Source organism: Pseudonaja textilis, chromosome Z, assembly GCF_049901715.1.
Source record: "Pseudonaja textilis isolate UNSWEBS1 chromosome Z, rPseTex1.2, whole genome shotgun sequence".
Classification (NCBI taxonomy): domain Eukaryota; kingdom Metazoa; phylum Chordata; class Lepidosauria; order Squamata; family Elapidae; genus Pseudonaja; species Pseudonaja textilis.
Window position 1 is genome coordinate 124,957,055 of NC_142008.1, and position 19,891 is coordinate 124,976,945.

Below are 19,891 nucleotides of genomic sequence, written 5' to 3' on the forward strand. Positions count from 1 at the left end.
ACTTCTAGTCTCGTGTCCTTAAAGAGCTTGTGACTTCATCCCTCACTGCACCTTCTTTGTGTGTGTGTGTGTGTGTGTGTGTGTGTGTGCGTTGGTATTCGTATATCCTGCAAATCAGGCCAAGTCACTTCTGGTTAAGAGCAGGGAAGGAGAGAGGTGGGGAGGGGGAGGCCACGTGGGAGCCCTCTCTTGACGCAGGGAAGGAGGCTGAGTGAGTGACGCAAAATCCCCCACCCCCCCCCCCTGCTCCAGCCCTGGTTTAAGATCCTCACAAAGGGAGGTTTCTCTTCTGGGGTAAAAAAAATAAAAATTAATGGGGAAACCAGTGGAACGGCTTGGCTCCTAGAACGGCGGGTGCTCTGTCAAAAGGATTGGATGAGCATTTGTCCAGAATGGCATAAGGACTGTTGCCTTGGACAAGGGGTTGGACTAGATGACCACCAACGTGCCTTCCAGCCCTAGGATTCTACGATCTCTCTCTCTATCTATCTATCTCTTGGGCAGGGGGTTGGGCTAGATGATCTACAAGGTCCCTTCCAACTGTTAATCTGTACCTCTATCTGTCTCTGTCTGCCATCTATCTATCTATCTATCTATCTATCTATCTATCTATCTATCTATCTATCTATCTATCTCTGCTTGGGCAGGGGGAGGTTGGACTAGATGACCTACAAGGACCCTTCCAACTGTTAATCTGTACCTCTATCTGTCTCTGTCTGCCATCTATCTATCCATCCTCTATCTATCTATCTATCTATCTATCTATCTATCTATCTATCTATCTATCTATCTATCCATCCATCCATCCATCCATCTATCTATCTGCTTGGGCGGGGGGGGTTGGACTAGATGACCTACAAGGTCCCTTCCAACTGTTAATCTGTACCTCTATCTGTCTCTGTCTGCCATCTATCTATCCATCCTCTATCTATCTATCCATCTATCTCATCTACCCATCCATCCACCCATTCCTCATCTATCATCATCCGTCTGTCATCTATATCCATCCATCCATCCATCCAATCATCTATCTAATCATCCTTTCCTCCCTCCACCTATCCACCTCAACTATTCATCCATCCATCCTTTTCCTCATCTATCCTTTACAAATTGTGCTTTCCATATAATTTTTTTAAAGGGTTTTTATTAGTTGCAACAAAGTCTGCGACTTTCTCTGCACTTATTACGATGATGATATATATCTTTTCCAGGAAACGTGAATGCAGACGGTGCTACTACAGGTTACGAGAAATCTACTCACACCAGCTTGGTGGCAGGCCTTCAAACCCGGATCAGCTTGAACTAAGATTTCTCAGCCGTGGAAAACTTAAGACAGGTGGATATCAACTGCCAGCGTTCCCCAGAACACAGCACGGATAGGACAAGAATAAATGTGGCTGGACCATTTTGTATTTTTTGATTGGGTAGCTTTCTTCATAGATGGGGGGAATGCAGTCGACGTACTATACGTTGACTTCAGAAAAACGGAAAAAAAATAACCCACGGCAAGCTAAATTAATAACAAATTGAAAGTAAGCTAGATGGTGTGACAATTAAACAGAAAACTGATATATTAGAATTCAATGGGAAACTGATAGGGGGGCTGGGGGATTCTGGGAGTTGAAGTCCACCCATTTTCAAGCTGATTGGATCGCTTTCTGAATAGACGGTAAGAATGCGGTCGATGTGATATACCATGACATCAGAAAAGTGGAAAAAAATAACCCACAACAAGCTAAATTAATAACAAATTGAAAGTAAGCTAGACGGTGTGACAATTAAACAGAAAACTGATATATTAGAATTCAATGGGAAACTGATATGCTGGCTGGGGGATTCTGGGAGATGAAGGACACAGGTGCCCAGGTGTGTGCGAACATGCAGTAGCACCGCCCTCCTTTTAGTGCCCATCGTCTCCATCGACTTTGCCTTCCACGCTTCCGGGGCAGCTGTGCGCTGAGATGGAATCGCTCCGGTACTGAGCCTCATCGAAGTCCAGTTCGTGGCCTTGAACCCGGATCGCGCTGAGGCAGCCCTGGAAGAAATGACCCTCCTGAGATTTTTCCTCTCCTGAAATAAAAGACGTTTAAAAAAGGAGTCAGGAATAATAGACACCCACTCGAATATAAATCCGGCTGCATTTCAATGCCTCGTTCGCCTGTGGAACTCCCAGCCACAAGATGCTACCAAAATTCAAATGCGTGCGTGCAACTGCTTCCTATTTATAACGGTCCCGGGGTCACCTCCATCCCTTTTATTTGCGACACTTCTGACAAAGCGACGTCAGCGGGGAAGCCAGATTCATTCAGCGACCGCGGTAACCAACTTCACCACGGCAGCGATTCACTTAACAACAGTGGCAAGAAAGGCCATAAAAGGGGACCAAACTTCGCTTAACGACGGTCTCGCCTAGCCTCGGAAACGTTGGCCTGAGCCGTATCCCTCCGACGACCTGTATTCGAAACCTACCCGAGGGTAAACGTCAATGCCATCGTCAGCCTGGGGAAGTCCACGCCACAAGATCGGAGAGAGGCAGGGTGAGATTATCTTTTACCGCAGATCACTATTTAAGATGATTTAGGAGTAGACTATAGGCCTCCCGAGAGCAAAAACATGCCACGCCTTGATTTGGGCCTAGTAGGCCTCCCTGCACTTTACCTGGGAGCCAAAACGGGGTGCGGGAGGGGCTCCTGGAAGGAGGGGCCAGCCAGAAGCGGTATTTGCCGGTTGTCCAAACCAGTCAAAATTTCCACTACCGGATCGTACGAACCGCTCCAAACCGCCTGAATACCACCTCTGTATTCAAGCCACTCGGGGTGCCCTACCTACACCCCCCTTTTTTTAAAAGCAGGTGTTATTAAGGTCAGGCTAACCCCCATCACCACCTCCAGGCGAGACGTACCAGATTCTCCCCAATGACCAGCTTTCCCATGTTGCTCAGCCAGAGCTGTTTCAGGCTCTCGAACTCAGCCTTGGGGGTGGGCTTGGAGATCTCGGTGTCGCCCAGGCGCAGCGTGAAGGAGGAAGGGGTGAGGTGGAGGAGGAGGGGGCTGTCCAGGCAGCCCCCTTCAGGGAGAGGGAGAAGGAGGGTGGTCTGGTTACTTAGCTCGGCCTTCAGATCCTGGATGGGAGGAGAAACCACAAACCAGGTTAGGAGGTGAGGGGGTGAGTGCATCTTCTATGGCTCCCCCCTCTCAGGAAGGGGTCCTTGGTACTCCCAGGTCCATGATGCCCTGCACTCAGACCTTGGCTGAGGATTGTCTCAAGCATCCATCCCTCCATCATCCCATCCTTTCCTCCTTCCTTCTATCCTTCCATACATTCATTTTTCCTTCCATCATTCCATCCATCTCTTCCATTCATCTATCTTTCTGTCCTTCCTTCCCCTTCCATCTGTTCTTCCATTTTCATTCATCTTTCCTTCCTTCCTTCCTTCCACCCATCCATCCTTCATTTCATCCATCCATCTCTCCTTCTATCCTTCCTTCCACTTCCATCCATTCATTCTTCCATTTATTCCTCCAACCTTTCATTCATCTTTTTTCTTTCTTTCCTTCCTTCATTCCATCCTTCATTTCATCCTTCCATCTTTCCTTTCATCTGTCTTTCTGCCCTTCCTTCCCCTTCCATCCATCCGTTGTTCCATTTATTCATTCAACCTTTTCATTCATCTTTCCTTCCTTCCTTCCATCTATCCTTCATTCCATCCATCCATCCATCTATCCTTCCTTCCTTCCATCCATCCATCCTTCCATCGCTCCATCCATCTCTCCTTCTATCCTTCCTTCCACTTCCATCCATCCATTCTTCCATTTATCCCTCCAACCTTTCATTCATCTTTTTCTTTCTTTCCTTCCTTCATTCCATCCTTCCATCCATCCATCTTTCATCTATCTTTCTGCCCTTCCTTCCCCTTCCATCCATCCGTTCTTCCATTTATTCATCCAACCTTTCATCCATCTTTCTTTTTCTTTCTTTTCTTCCTTCCTTCCATCCATCCATCTTTCCATCCTTCCATCCATCGCTTCATCCATCTCTCCTTCTATCCTTCCTTCCACTTTCATCCATCCATTCCAAACTTCCATTTATCTTTCCTTTTCTTTCTCTTTTTCTTTCTTTCCTTCCTTCATTCCATCCTTTGTTTTATCCTTCCATCCGTCCATCCATCCGTCCATCCATCCTTCCTTCCATCCCTCCATCCGTTTATCCATCCTTCCATCCATTTTTCCATCCCTCCCTTTCTTCTAAAGGCAGAGAAGGCCGGGAGCTTTCCCGACCAGGTTGCGGCTGCCATCTTGACTTTTTCGCCTCTCCTGGCAGACATTCCTGGGCCAACCCATCTGGCGGGCACCCCAATAGCCATCCAGGCCTCCCCTCCACCACCACCCAGCAAAGGTAGGTGTGTGTGTGTGTGTGTGTGTGTGTTGTATCCGTGTGTGTTCCTGGTCTCAGCCATCTCAGACGAGGATGTCTCTGCCCCATCCCTTCTCACCGTGTGCTGTAGTGCCAGGCGCAGGACCAGGCGCTCTTTGAACCCCAAAACGGCCACCAGGGAACTCAGCTGGGGGCCGGCCCTGATCCGTAGCTGCACGGAGAGCAGCCAACTGCCATCAGTGGGGCTGAGACCGCTGGGCAGGCCTGCAAGACAGGAGGGCGTGGCGGGCACCTTTTGGGGCGGCTGCGGCAAACCGATTGCCGACCCCTCGGTGGGATAGGGGCATCGCCCTCACCGGGCGTCGAGGGACCCTGCCCTCCCGATCTAGGGACTCTGCGGCCTGCGGTGCCCACCCCCGTACCTGACAGCGCAAAGACGGCCACTCCATTGCCACGGAAGAAGCTGCCGCGCTGGACAGTGGTGAAACAGGCCTTGGCGTCGCGGTCGTGCACGGATGCCCCTTCTTGCCACTCTTGGCTCGTGTTCAGCCAGTCCCAGCGCCTGATGCAGCCGTCCAGGGCCGGGTTCAGCTGCAGCGCCCGTCAGTCGCCGGTGGGGGTGTGTGTGGGGGTGGCAGGACCGTGGGGGAGGGGAGGGGGACAGCAAGCGGAAAGACAAAAAGACTTGTTGAAATTGGGGGTGGGGTGGCATTTGGGGGAGGGAACGGGTGGCAGGGAGATCCTGGCGCTGTGGTTAGATGATTAATCGTGGTTCGACAGGGGGTCCTTGGTTTACGGCCATAAGGCAAGAGAGCCTGCCAGTCGTGGTCATAAGTCACGATAGTCATAAAACGGGCCAATCGTGGGACCGAGCCCCATTCTACAACTGTGATTTTTGTGGCTTGTTGTCACTTTGAGCAATTGTAAGTCAAGGCCAGTTGCAAGATGAGGATCTGTTCTGTTCTGTTGTATTTTATTCCTATTCAGTATTTTATTATTCTGTTCTGTATTTTATTATTCTGTTCTGTTGTATTTTATTCCTATTCTGTATTTTATTATTCTGTTCTGTTGTATTTTATTCCTATTCTGTATTTTATTATTCTGTTCTGTATTTTATTATTCTGTTCTGTTGTGTATTTTATTCCTATTCTGTATTTTATTATTCTGTTCTGTTCTGTATTTTATTATTCTGTTCTGTTCTGTTGTATTTTATTCCTATTCTGTATTTTATTTTGTTCTGTATTTTATTATTCTGTTCCGTTGCATTCTATTCCTATTCAGTATTTTATTATTCGGTTCTGTATTTTATTATTCTGTTCTGTTGTATTTTATTCCTATTCTGTATTTTATTATTCTGTTCTGTTGTATTTTATTCCTATTCTGTATTTTATTATTCTGTTCTGTATTTTATTATTCTGTTGTTGTATTTTATTCCTATTCTGTATTTTATTATTCTGTTCTGTATTTTATTATTCTGTTCTGTTGTATTTTATTCCTATTCTGTATTTTATTATTCTGTTCTGTTCTGTATTTTATTATTCTGTTCTGTTCTCTTGTATTTTATTCCTATTCTGTATTTTATTCTGTTCTGTATTTTATTATTCTGTTCTGTATTTTATTATTCTGTTCCGTTGTATTCTATTCCTATTCAGTATTTTATTATTCTATTCTGTTCTGTTGTATTCTATTCTTGTCCAGTTAATTACTGCAGCGTGGTTTGTGGGGATTTTTAGTTACGGTTTGTATGTACTTTGTTTTTGGACTTAATTTTCTGCAGCCAAAGGCTGTTCCTGGGAGAGTTTGTTCTCCAGCCGAACGTAACCTGGACATTGGGGGCAAAATTGGAGATAGTAAAGGGACTCTTATTGCTAATTTGACTGTGTTGCCTTTGTGCTATGCCCCGGATCATCACGATTCTATTCTACTCTGTATTTTATTATTCTATTCTATTCTATTCTATTCTATTCTATTCTATTCTATTCTATTCTATTCTATTCTATTCTGGATTTTATTATTATCTTCTCTTCTCTCTTATTCTATTCTATTCTGTTCTGTTTATTATTCTATTTTGTTCTGTTACTATTCTGGATTTTATTGTTCTGTTCTATTCTCTTTCATTCTATTCTGTGGTTTATTATCCTCTCCTCTCCCCTCTTCTATTAGTTGCAAGTAAATTCTAGTATAGCACAATGGGACAAATCCAGACACCGTGGCTCATGAATGATGCTTTATGTCCGGTGACCAGGTTGAATGGCTCAAACCACGGCTCAAACAAGCCATGATTCAAATACCCCTACCCCAAAGCTTTAGATGGGCCTATTTCTCAAGCTACATGTTTCGACTGAGCCGGGCCCAAATTCAAATCCTCCTTTTCTGTTATTCTTATTCTCCCTCTCCTACCTTGCAGGGCTGTTGTGCGAATAAAACCGAGAGAGGGTGAAAATTAAGTGTTTCAGATTACTTTAGAGTAGTGTTTCCTCAATTTTGGAAGCTTTAAGAAGTGTAGATTTCGACTCCCAGAGTTTCCTGGCACTAATGCATCCCTTTTGAGGTGGCCTGTTGACTCTTTTATAATCCTTTTCTCTGCAATCTCTCTGCTTTTTAAAGGATAAGAGGGGAAAAGAAACCAGGCGTGGCTGGTTGGAGAATTCTGGGAGTTGAAGTCCACCCTTCTTAAAAGGCTCCCAAGCTCGAGATACACCGGTTTAGAGGAAAGAGCGGGTTGATGAAACCACGGGAGAAGGAATCCACCGGGGATCTTAGGCCGTTGTTCGGTCTTGGGGCACGGCTACCAGGAGAAGGAGACGAATCCGTCTTACCGGGACCAGCAATTCGTTTGGCAAGATGAACAAGCCGCCTACTCCGATGCGCATCTGAGGGGTGGGCTGGTTCGCGATCGGGTGGGAGACGTGGCTTAGGGTGAGTTGGTCGTCTCCGTCGACCAACAACATCACAAAGTGTCCTTCATTCTTCACCGTGATCTGTCCGGAGGTCACAAGAGAAATCGTGTACGGGAATAGAGGAACAGGAAGGTCAGAAAGAACCGGGGGATACCCCCCGCCAACAAGAGGACGTGGCCAACATAGAGGTGGGGCAGGGGGCGCTCTCCTTTAGCTGATAGGTAGTCCTCGACTTACGACCAGCTCCATTTCAATGCCTCATCAGCCTGCGGAACTCCCTGACACAAGATGCAAGCAAATATATGAGAATAGCTTTTGACTGATGTTCGTTTAGTGACTGTTACGTTTTTTCTTTTTCTCTTTTTCCCTTCCTCCCTTTCTTTTTATCTCCATCCCTTTCTATCTCTCTTTCCTCTCACTTTTTCTCCTCCTCTCCCTCCCTTCCTCTTTCTCTCTTTTCTTTCTGTCTCTTTCTCTCTCCTCCCTTTCTCTCTTTTGCTCCCTCCCTTTTTCTTTTTCTCTCATTTCCCTTCCTTCCTTTCTTTTTATCTCTCCCTCACTTCCTCTCTCTTTTTTCCTCTCTCTTTCCCTCCCTCCCTTTCTCTTTCTTTCTCTCTCTCACATTCTTTCAATCTCTCTCACCCTCCCTTTCTCTTTTGCCCCCTCCCCTTTTCTCTTCCTCTTCCTTTCTTTCCTTTAGTGAGCTACAATGGCACTGGGAAAAAAAAAAGACTTCGATCATGTTTTGCACTTACGACCGTTGCAGCATCCCTGGGATCACGTGGCTGAAATTCAGACTCTTGGCAACTGCCTCACATTTATGACAGTCGCCGTATCCCGGAGGTCACGTGGATTCCCTTTTGCGACAAGCAAGGTCAATGGATCTGCTTAATGGCCGCACGATTCACTTAACGCCGGCGGCTACTCAATCAACGACAGGGGTGAAAAACAAGGCGCCACGTCGCTCAATGACCTTCCTCGCTTAGCAACGGCAATTCTGGTCTCGAGGGTGGCCGTAAGCCGAGGACCGCCTATCACCCAGCCACCCCATCTTACCCGATGCCACTGGCCATCATCGAGGTGCCGCCCCCCGGAGACGGTGATGTTGGTGAGGGTGTTATGGATCTGCATGATCGGTTTCCCCTGACGCAAAGCGAGGACGAACCAGTCATTGCCAGGACTGGTGTCCCCATAGAAGATCACCCCTTCTGGGTCAAAGGTCCGGAAGTCGAAGGAGGAAGCTGCACTGGGTGGGGAGGAACAGGAGGGTCTCAGCGGGAGAAATCGGTGGGGCAGTCTTGCTGCAGACCCCTCCTGGATGGGGAAGGCACGGCACAGGGGGTTGGGGCAGGGTGATCACCATCCACACCTCCCTCTCTCTTTTTCTCCACTTTTTCTCTTTTTTTTTTCTGTCTCTTTCTCTTTCCTTTTCTCTCTATGTCTTTCTCTTTTTCTGTGTCTTTGTCTGTCTCTCTTTTCTCACTCTTTCTTTCTCTCCATTTCTCTTTTTCACTTTTGCTTTCTCCCCCTTTCTCTTTTTCTCTGTCTCTCTCTTTTTCTCTCCGTCTTTCCCATTTTCTGTCTTTGTCTGTCTGTCTCTTTCTATTTTCTCTTTCCTCTTTCTCTCCCTTTCTCTTTCTCTCTATCATTTTTCCACTTTTTCCTTCTCCCTTTCTTTTCTTTCTTTTTCTCTCTGTACCTTTCTCTTTTTCTGTGTCTGTGCAGTGTTTTCTTTTCTCTTTCTCTCTCTCCCTTTCTTTTTCTCTTTTTCTTTCTATCATTCTTTTTCACTTTTTCTTTCTTTCTTTTTTCTGTCTCTTTTTCTCTCTCTCTCTTTCTCTTTTTCTCTATCTTTGTCTGTCTCTTTTTCTTTTCTTGTTCTTTTTCTCCTTTTCCCTTTTATCTAGCTTTCTTTTTCTCTTTCCTTCTATCATTCTTTTTCGCATTTTCTTTTTCTCCTTTTCTCTTTTTTCTTTCTCTTTCTTTTTCTCTCTGTTTCTCTTTCTCTGTCTTTGTTTCTGTCTTTTTCTTTTCTCTTTCTCTTCTTTCTTTCTGACTCTTTTTCTCTGTTTTTGTCTGTCTTTTTCTCTTTCTCTCCTTTCTCTTCCTCTTTTCTTTCTGTCTCTTTTTCTCTTTCTCTCCTTTCTCTTTCTCTTTTCTCTTTTTTTCTCTTTCTCTTCTTTCTTTCTGACTCTCTCTTTTTCTCAGTTTTTGTCTATCTGTCTCTTTTTCTCTTTCTCTCCTTTCTCTTTCTCTTTTCTTTCAGTCTCTTTTCTCTTTCTCTCCTTTCTCTTTTCTTTCTCTCTTTTTCTTTTCTCTTTCTCTTCTTTCTTTCTGACTTTCTCTTTTTCCTCTGTTTTGGTCTATCTGTCTCTTTTTCTCTTTCCCTCCTTTCTCTTTCTCTTTTCTTTCTGTTTCTTTCTTTTTCTCTCTTTTCTTTCTCTTTTTTCTCAGACAGAAAAAAACACACAAGGTAGACCAGATCTGGAAAGCAAAGTGCCGCATTCAAAACCACTTTTCTTGTAAGGTGATTGCAGCGGGATCTCGCATGTATGTCTGAATGTGCCCCTCCTTGTATTTGGGTCAGACTAGGGAGGGTGTCGGCTGCGAGGCACTTTCTCTGATTGCAGTTCTGGGCGAGCCTCATATTCCCTTTATAGCTCCACTTCGTCTGACCATTATATTCCCCATGCTAGCATTTTCCCTCTCTTTCTCTTTCTTTTCCTCTTTTTTCTTTCTCTTTCCTTCTCCCTCTCCCCCTCCCTTTTTTCTTTTCCTCTCTTTTTCCTTCCTCTTTCTTTTTCTCTCCCTCTTTCCCTTTTTCTCTTTCCCTTCCTCTCTTTCCTTCTTTCTCTTCCCCTCTCTTTCTCTCTTTTTCTCCCTCCCTTTCTTTCTCTTCCACATTCTTTCAATCTCTTTCACCCTCCCTTTCTCTTTTGCTCCCTCCCTCTTTCTCTCCATTCTCTATCTCCCTTTCTCTTCCCCTCTCTTTTCTCTTTCTCTCTCTTCCTTCCTTTCTTTCTCTCCCCCTTCTCTTTCTTGCTTTCCCTTTCTCTCTTTTCCTCTCCCTTTCTCTCTCTTTCATCAACTCCCCTTTTCTCTTCCTTTTTCTCCTTGCCTCCCTTTCTCTTTTTCTTTTTCTCTCTCCCTCCCTTTCTCTCTCTTTCTCTCTTCCTCCCTTTTTCTCTCTTTCTTTTTCTCTCCCCTCCCTTTCTCTCTTTCACTCCCTCCCTTTCTCTTTCTCGCTTTCCCTTTCTTTCTCTCTCTCCCCTTCCCTTTCTCTTGCATACTTCCCTTTTTCCCTTCCTCTCTTTTTCTCCCTGGCTCCCTTTCTCTTTCTTTCTTTTTCTCTCTCCCTCCCTTTCTCTCTCTTTCTCTCTTCCTCCCTTTTTCTCTCTTTCTTTTTCTCTCCCCTCCCTTTCTCTCTTTCACTCCCTCCCTTTCTCTTTCTCGCTTTCCCTTTCTTTCTCTCTCTCCCCTTCCCTTTCTCTTGCATAACTTCCCCTTTTTCCCTTCCTCTCTTTTTCTCCCTGGCTCCCTTTCTCTTTCTTTCTTTTTTCTCTCTCCCTCCCTTTCTCTCTCTTTCTCTCTTCCTCCTTTTTCTCTCTTTCTTTTTCTCTCCCCTCCTTTCTCTCTTTCACTCCCTCCCTTTCTCTTTCTCGCTTTCCCTTTCTTTCTCTCTCTCCCCTTCCCTTTCTCTTGCATAACTTCCCCTTTTTCCCTTCCTCTCTTTTTCTCCCTGGCTCCCTTTCTCTTTCTTTCTTTTTTCTCTCTCCCTCCCTCCCATTTTCTCTCCTTTTCTCTCTCTTTCTCTCCCCACCCCCCACCCGGCCGCACCGCTTCTCTCCTGCAGGGGCTTCTTCAACCCCTTCTAGAGACCCTACCGCCCCCACCCCCAGCTGCTCTGCGACCCCCATCGGCACAAACTCGTGTCCTTTCGCCTCGCGAGCTCGGGTTGGCAGCCTTGCGCGGCATCCTAGCAAGCCTTCGCGCGATTCCTTGGAAGGGGGGGAAGAGGAAAGAAGACTCTGAGCTCCGCCCCCTGTCCACCCCACCCCCATCTTCCTTACCTGGTTACCGTCCGCAAGTCAATGAGTAGCGTGGCGGTTGGGGAGGGGTCTCCCCACCTTTGCCCCAGGTTCAGCCCCCCGGTTTCCACAGCAGAACTTCGGAAACAGGCGCCCAGCTGGTGGAGGAGAAAGAAAAGGATCGCCAGCCACCAAGCCTCGCACGGCCGCCAGAGGGCAGCAAGCAAAACCCCTCTAGCTAGCAGTACCCGAGCGCGCCGCTAGGGGCGGGGGCAGGAAAATCGCAGGTGGGAAGAGGCTTTGAGCCACGCGGGGGCAGCCTTGCTCCGTGGAAAGGGAGCGGCGCTTCCTTGCATTCATTGCTTCGCGGGCGGGGGAAAGCCCGCAATTTCCACACACCGGGCGTGGGGAACGACTGGATGACCTCCCATCCTCCCAAACCCCGGGCGGAGGACTCGCTGGCTCCGTTTTCTTTCTTTCTTTCTTTCTTTCTTTGCAACCGTGGAGACTCAAGGGAGACGCGCGCGCAAAGGGGGAGGGGGGGTTTCGCGCCCCTCGGAAAATCCCGGCTGCCTGGATCCCGCGCAGCGAGACCCTGAACTTAACTCATCAGGTGTTTGAGGCCTGCCGAGTTGCTGGAGGTCTTCTAGTCCACCCCCACCCCCGCCCAAACAGGAGACCCTCTACCACTTCAGACAAAATGGCCGCCCAGCCTCTTCTTAAAAACCTCCCACAACTCCTGGAACCAAACGTTTCCACTAACACAAGAACGGGGGTGGAAGGACCTCGAAGGACCTCTAATCTAGTCCACCCCTCTTTCTAGCTTCAGCAGGAGACCCGATTCCCGGTTAGACAAATGGTTACCGAAACCAATGAGAGCACTTTTGCAGGCACGAACGGGGACTTAAGAGCTCATTGCAGTGCCTCCGGGCCTCCCCTGTTGAACTGCAGCCTGCACTTCTAATGTTAACATTGGCCATTCTTTAGAGCAGGGGATCCCCAAACTTGGCCCCCTTAAGCCTGGAGGACTCCAACTCCCAGAATTCCCCCAGCCAGCTTCGCTAAGACTTCAACTCTCTCTGCCTGCTTCCTCTCTTGTCATCCCTTCCTCTGCAATCTTCCCACTTTCTCTCTTGTCATCCCTTCCTCTGCAATCTGCCTGCTTACTCTCTTGTCATCCCTTTCTCTACAATCTGCCTGCTTACTCTCTTGTCATCCCTTTCTCTACAATCTGCCTGCTTTCTCTCCTCATCCCTTCCTCTGCATTCTGCCTGCTTCCTCTCTTGTCATCCCTTCATCTGCAATCTGCCTGCTTCCTCTTGTCATCCCTTCCTCTGCAATCTGCCTTCTTTCTCTCTCGTTATCCCTTCCTCTGCAATCTGCCTGATTCCTCTCTTGTCATCCCTTCCTCTGCAATCTGCCTGCTTCCTCTTGTCATCCCTTCCTCTGCATTCTGCCTGCTTCCTCTCTTGTCATCCCTTCCTCTGCATTCTGCCTGCTTCCTCTCTTGTCATCCCTTCCTCTGCAATCTGCCTGCTTACTCTCTTGTCATCCCTTCCTCTGCAATCTGCCTGCTTACTCTCTTGTCATCCCTTTCTCTACAATCTGCCTTCTTTCTCTCTTGTCATCCCTTTCTCTGCATTCTGCCTGATTCCTCTCTTGTCATCCCTTCCTCTGCAATATGCCTGCTTTCTCTCTTCTCATCCCTTCCTCTGCATTCTGCCTGCTTCCTCTCTTGTCATCCCTTCCTCTGCAATCTGCCTGCTTACTCACTCGTCATCCCTTTCTCTGCAATCTGCCTTCTGCTTACTCTCTTGTCATCCCTTCCTCTGCAATCTGCCTGCTTTGTCTCTCGTCATCCCTTCCTCTGCAATCTGCCTGCTTTCTCTCTTGTCATCCCTTTCTCTGCATTCTGCCTGCTTCCTCTCTTGTCATCCCTTCCTCTGCAATCTGCCTGCTTCCTCTCTTGTCATCCCTTCCTCTGCAATCTGCCTGCTTCCTCTCTTGTCATCCCTTCCTCTGCAATCTGCCCGCTTTCTCTCTTGTCATCCCTTCCTCTGCAATCTTCCCACTTTCTCTCTTGTCATCCCTTCCTCTGCATTCTGCCTGCTTACTCTCTTGTCATCCCTTCCTCTGCAATCTGCCTGCTTTCTCTCTTGTCATCCCTTTCTCTGCAATCTGCCTGCTTCCTCTTGTCATCCCTTCCTCTGCAATCTGCCTTCTTTCTCTCTCGTCATCCCTTCCTCTGCATTCTGCCTGCTTTCTCTCTTGTCATCCCTTCCTCTGCAATCTGCCTGCTTACTCTCTTGTCATCCCTTTCTCTACAAACTGCCTGCTTTCTCTCTTGTCATCCCTTCCTCTGCAATCTTCCCACTTTCTCTCTTGTCATCCCTTCTTCTGCATTCTGCCTTCTTTCTCTCTTGTCATCCCTTCCTCTGCAATCTGCCTGCTTACTCTCTCATCATCCTTTTCTCTACAATCTGCCTGCTTACTCTCTTGTCATCCCTTTCTCTACAATCTGCCTGCTTTCTCTCTTGTCATCCCTTCCTCTGCAATCTTCCCACTTTCTCTCTTGTCATCCCTTCCTCTGCAATCTGCCTGCTTACTCTCTTGTCATCCCTTCCTCTGCAATCTGCCTTCTTTCTCTCTTGTCATCCCTTTCTCTGCATTCTACCTGCTTTCTCTCTTGTCATCGCTTCCTCTGCAATCTGCCTGCTTTCTCTCTTGTCATCCTTTTCTCTGCAATCTGCCTTCTTTCTCTCTTGTCATCCCTTTCTCTGCATTCTGCCTGCTTTCTCTCTTGTCATCCCTTCCTCTGCAATCTGCCTGCTTCCTCTCTTGTCATCCCTTCCTCTGCAATCTGCCTGCTTACTCTCTTGTCATCCCTTCCTCTGCAATCTGCCTGCTTACTCTCTTGTCATCCCTTTCTCTACAATCTGCCTTCTTTCTCTCTTGTCATCCCTTTCTCTGCATTCTGCCTGATTCCTCTCTTGTCATCCCTTCCTCTGCAATATGCCTGCTTTCTCTCTTCTCATCCCTTCCTCTGCATTCTGCCTGCTTCCTCTCTTGTCATCCCTTCCTCTGCAATCTGCCTGCTTACTCTCTCGTCATCCCTTTCTCTGCAATCTGCCTTCTGCTTACTCTCTTGTCATCCCTTCCTCTGCAATCTGCCTGCTTTGTCTCTCGTCATCCCTTCCTCTGCAATCTGCCTTCTTTCTCTCTTGTCATCCCTTTCTCTGCATTCTGCCTGCTTTCTCTCTTGTCATCCCTTCCTCTGCAATCTGCCTGCTTACTCTCTTGTCATCCCTTTCTCTACAATCTTCCCACTTTCTCTCTTGTCATCCCTTCCTCTGCATTCTGCCTGCTTCCTCTCTTGTCATCCCTTCCTCTGCAATCTGCCTGCTTCCTCTCTTGTCATCCCTTCCTCTGCAATCTTCCCACTTTCTCTCTTGTCATCCCTTCCTCTGCAATCTTCCCACTTTCTCTCTTGTCATCCCTTCCTCTGCATTCTGCCTGCTTACTCTCTTGTCATCCCTTCCTCTGCAATCTGCCTGCTTTCTCTCTTGTCATCCCTTTCTCTGCAATCTGCCTGCTTCCTCTTGTCATCCCTTCCTCTGCAATCTGCCTTCTTTCTCTCTCGTCATCCCTTCCTCTGCATTCTGCCTGCTTTCTCTCTTGTCATCCCTTCCTCTGCAATCTGCCTGCTTACTCTCTTGTCATCCCTTTCTCTACAATCTGCCTGCTTTCTCTCTTGTCATCCCTTCCTCTGCAATCTTCCCACTTTCTCTCTTGTCATCCCTTCCTCTGCATTCTGCCTTCTTTCTCTCTTGTCATCCCTTCCTCTGCAATCTGCCTGCTTACTCTCTCATCATCCTTTTCTCTACAATCTGCCTGCTTACTCTCTTGTCATCCCTTTCTCTACAATCTGCCTGCTTTCTCTCTTGTCATCCCTTCCTCTGCAATCTTCCCACTTTCTCTCTTGTCATCCCTTCCTCTGCAATCTGCCTGCTTACTCTCTTGTCATCCCTTCCTCTGCAATCTGCCTTCTTTCTCTCTTGTCATCCTTTCTCTGCATTCTACCTGCTTTCTCTCTTGTCATCGCTTCCTCTGCAATCTGCCTGCTTTCTCTCTTGTCATCCTTTTCTCTGCAATCTGCCTTCTTTCTCTCTTGTCATCCCTTTCTCTACAATCTGCCTGCTTTCTCTCTTGTCATCCCTTCCTCTGCAATCTTCCCACTTTCTCTCTTGTCATCCCTTCCTCTTCAATCTGCCTGCTTACTCTCTTGTCATCCCTTTCTCTACAATCTGCCTTCTTTCTCTCGTCATCCCTTTCTCTGCATTCTGCCTGATTCCTCTCTTGTCATCCGTTCCTCTGCAATCTGCCTGCTTACTCTCTTGTCATCCCTTTCTCTACAATCTGCCTACTTTCTCTCGTCATCCCTTCCTCTGCATTCTGCCTGCTTTCTCTCTTGTCATCCCTTCCTCTGCAATATGCCTGCTTTCTCTCTTGTCATCCCTTTCTCTGCATTCTGCCTGCTTTCTCTCTTGTCATCCCTTCCTCTGCATTCTGCCTGCTTTCTCTCTTGTCATCCCTTCCTCTGCAATCTGCTGGCTTTCTCTCTTGTCATCCCTTCCTCTGCAATCTGCCGGCTTTCTCTCTTGTCATCCCTTCCTCTGCATTCTGCCTGCTTTCTCTCTTGTCATCCCTTCCTCTGCAATCTGCCTGCTTTCTCTCTTGTCATCCCTTCCTCTGCAATCTGCCGGCTTTCTCTCTTGTCATCCCTTCCTCTGCAATCTGCCGGCTTTCTCTCTTGTCATCCCTTCCTCTGCATTCTGCCTGCTTTCTCTCTTGTCATCCCTTCCTCTGCAATCTGCCTGCTTTCTCTCTTGTCATCCCTTCCTCTGCAGTCCGCCTGCTTACTCTCTTGTCATCCGTTCCTCTGCAATCTCTCCACTCTAGGAATTAGGAGAGAAAAAAAACAGGCATGGATGAATGGGGAATTCTGGGAGTTGAAGTCTACCAGTCTTAAAGTTGCCAAGGTTGGAGACTCCTGATTAATGACTGGTGGACTCCAACTCCCACAATTCCCCCGCCAGCTTCGCTAAGACTTCAACTCTTTATGCCTGCTTACTCTCTTGTCATCCCTTCCTCTGCAATCTCTCCACTCTAGGGAGCAGGAGGTGAAAAAAACAGACTAGTTGAATGGGGAATTCTGGGAGTCGAAGTCCACAAGTCTTAAAGTGGCTGAGGTTGGGGATTTCTGCTTTAGAGTATTAAACTGCGCCCAGAACAGAGAGGACCAGGATCTGGCACAAACTGGATCACACGAAGCTTTTTATTCCACCAAAAGCAACCCCGAGGCCTGAAGCTTCTCCGCCCCCTGCAACCCGTAATAGCAAAGGGACTCCGCCTCAAGGGGGGGGAGAGGGTTGGACTAGATGACCTCTGGGGGTGGGTCCCCTTCCCACTCTGGAATTTTGCTGGCCTGACTCACCTTCGAAAGGTCCACCTCCGCTGTCTCCTGGATCCGGTTCCCCGTGGCCCAGGCGGGGTTAGGGACCACCAGTAAAACCAGCCAGGCAGCCACTGGGAACATGGTTGGGTTGGTGGAGAAACTCTGAACAGGACTGGAAGCGGCCCGGGTCAAAATCCAAATTTTCGGACACTGTTGGCATAAAACTGTCCAAAGGTCAAGCCCCCCACCTCCCTCCCCCGCAGCAAGACAGAGATGGCCAGGGGCAGACTTGTTCCCCCCCCTCCCCCAAGTCTGGCCAGGCTGCAGGCCAGCGCCCTCCCACCCTGGAGACCCCCTGCCCCCCCAAGGCTTCCACCCATGTTTTTCTTCCCCACCAGGTTTGACTCGACTTACGACCAAAATTTCTGTTTTTTTCATCTTCCGCCACAGTTGTTTGAGTTGAATGGCTGCCGTCGTTAAGCGGGTAAGGGCGGACATCCAGCAAACGCTGCTTGTGCAGGTGGTCGCAAAAAAGGGGATCCCAGTTGCCGCCGTCGTTAAATATGAACTAGTTGCTCAGCATCGATTGACAGAGCTGGGAAGGACCTTGGAGGTCATCTAGTCCAACCCCCACCCTCCCACCCAAGCGCGAGACCCTATCAACACCCTTTCTGAACAGATAGATGGCGGTCCAATCTCTTCTTCATGAAAGCCGGAGGAAGCTCCCACAACACCCTGGGGAAACGCTGCCAAGGTCGTAAGTGTGAGAAACGGTCATACGTCCCTCAACGATCTAAAGTTGAGGATTATTATTATTATTATTTTTTGGCTAATTCCAAAAAATGCTGTTCCCCAAACAAGGCCAGGGAATGGTTTAAAAACCTTGCCTGGGTTTGGTGGGAGCCAGGGAGGGGGCGGGGGAAGAGGAACAGGACCGTGGGGTTGGGCTAGATGACCTCCCGAGCGCCTTCTGTTGGTTTTTTTATCCTCCCTAATCTCAAGCAGCCTCGTGGGAAGCGGCTGGGAGAAATCCCTCCTCACCAATTAAGGAGGAAAAGCAGGAAGTTACTCCCCCTTTTCCCCTCCCCAATCTCCCCCCGCAAAGGTCTTTGGCGGATGTGCAGATGTTGTGCAAGTAATTTGGCAGCCAGGCGCAGCTTTCGGGAAGGGCAGCCTCATCCTGCCAGGGAAGGGCCCGATTCTCCCCTTCCTTGGGGGAGGGGAGGTGGGCACACAGATCGGGGACCCCCCGCAGAATGCCCACCGGAGGGGGTGAAGCCCCCGTTTTTTCCGCCATTCTGCGTCAGCAAACTTCCTAGCTTCGTTTTTCCCCATCGCCCGCTGCCACGTCCTCCCCGCCGTATCCCTAACCCTAAACCCCTCCCCCATTTCTGACACCACCCCCCCAAAAAAAATCTCCTCTAGGAAATTAAATAAAGCTATTTGGTGACCAGCTGGGGTGGCTGGCCCCCCACCCAGCAAAGCTTGACACCCTCCAATTCCAGTCACAAGCTTATAGATTGGGGGGGATTTTGAGCAGCTCCCCAATTCAAAGCTTTGGGGTGACAGCTCCCCCCCCCCAAAAAAAACCTGAACAAAACTGGAGTCCATCCAGGGCCCAGGATAGTTGGGGGCTAAGGAAACTGATGGGGAGGAGGAGCTGGGGGCCCAGGTCATATAGGGGGGAGAGAAAGGCTGCCAGGGGGCACAGCTGGTGTGGTCTATGTGCCTCAGGGTGGCCCCTTCCCCTGGGCAGACATGGGTCAGGAGGGGGCACTTCGAACGTCTGCTTCGAAGACCTTCCTTGCTGCCCGTTGTTAAGTGAATCGCTGCCGCTGTTCAGTGAGTATCAAGGCTGTTCTAACGAATCCGGATTCCCGGGTGGACGTTGCGCGTCGGGCAGCCGCCCAAGGAGACTGCCGTAAATATGAGTCAGTCGCCAAGCGTCTTGGATTTGGATTCCGGGACCGTGGAAAAGGCCGCAGCCTGTGTGGAAAAAAACCATCCTACATTGCTTTTTTTTTTTTCCTTTCGGTGGCGTTTTTAACATCCGTCACTAAATGAACAGCCGTAAGTTGAGGACTACCTATAACGAAGCACGAAGCGTTTTTTTGCTGGCATTATGGTTAGTCCTCGACTTACAACCAGTCACTTAGAGCGGACCTTCTTTGGGGCCACCTAAGACCTGGATCCAAAGCTCTTGGCGGCCAGGCGTCTTCTGTGACCCTGGGATACTGCGACGGTCGTAAATATGAGCCAGTTCCCAAGCATCTGAATTGGGACCACGGGGATACTGTAACGGTTGTAAGTGTGAAAAAAGGTCGTAAGTCACTTTTTTCAGTGACTTTTTCCCCTCAATCATCACCATTATCCCTTGTGGAGTGGAGCCTGGGCAACGGAGTTAGCAGAGTGTTTTACTGGCCGGATGCCCTTCCTGTTGCCGGTACGGAGTTTTTTGTTTGGCAGATATAATTCTCATTGTGCCCAGAGAGAGAAATGCTTTTACTTAGGATTCAAACTCACAGCCTCCTGTTCGCGAGACAAGAGAGCCGCCTCTAGGCCACCACGCCACTCGTCTGAACGGCCGCTCAATGAACGGTCGTAAGTCGAGGACTGCCTCTACTGCAGAAACAATGCTGAAACTCAGGTGTGGCCGAGAGTATCTTTGTGCAGTTGTCTGTTCTTCGTAGCGTTGCGGTACGCCCTGCGTGGCATTGCATGGCCCCCGCAATATATTATGGGCGTGCCAACTTGGCATTATCTCTGCTTTGTGGGCAACGCAAAGTTAACCCAACTTTGCGTTGCCCACAAAGCAGAGATAATGCCAGCACAGGTTGTCATTTCACAAGTCTCCAAACTTGACAACCTTAGAATTCCCCAGCCGGGTCTTCTTATTTTATTTTTTTTCTCACTTTGTTGAACATCAAGATATATTATGTTTATTGCATACCCACCCTCTATTAAGAAAATTATCCAAAATTGCGATAGAGGTAGTCTAAATCACACTTGTTCTTGTCCTCTATCCATGCTGAATCCTGGGAAAATTTTGGCTGCTGGGGAATTCTGGGAGTTGAAGTCTTCAAAGTGGCCAAGGTTGGAAACCCTGCTATAAAGTTAATGAAAACCATTTGGGG

At 48.3% G+C, this 19,891-nt stretch overlaps 1 protein-coding gene across 1 annotated transcript; it reads right to left on the reverse strand.

The window, feature by feature from the left end:
* Positions 1-1,392: 1,392 nt before the first annotated feature.
* SHBG (sex hormone binding globulin) lies at positions 1,393-17,770 on the reverse strand. The gene is made up of 9 exons (XM_087916433.1): positions 17,172-17,770; positions 16,797-16,967; positions 11,345-11,460; positions 8,331-8,520; positions 7,194-7,355; positions 4,797-4,965; positions 4,493-4,638; positions 2,899-3,121; positions 1,393-2,067 (listed from the first exon to the last, which is right to left on the reverse strand). Exons 1-9 carry the CDS (start codon positions 17,253-17,255, stop codon positions 1,901-1,903), a joined length of 1,428 nt encoding a protein of 475 aa, XP_087772559.1. The 5' UTR covers positions 17,256-17,770; the 3' UTR covers positions 1,393-1,900.
* Positions 17,771-19,891: the final 2,121 nt, after the last annotated feature.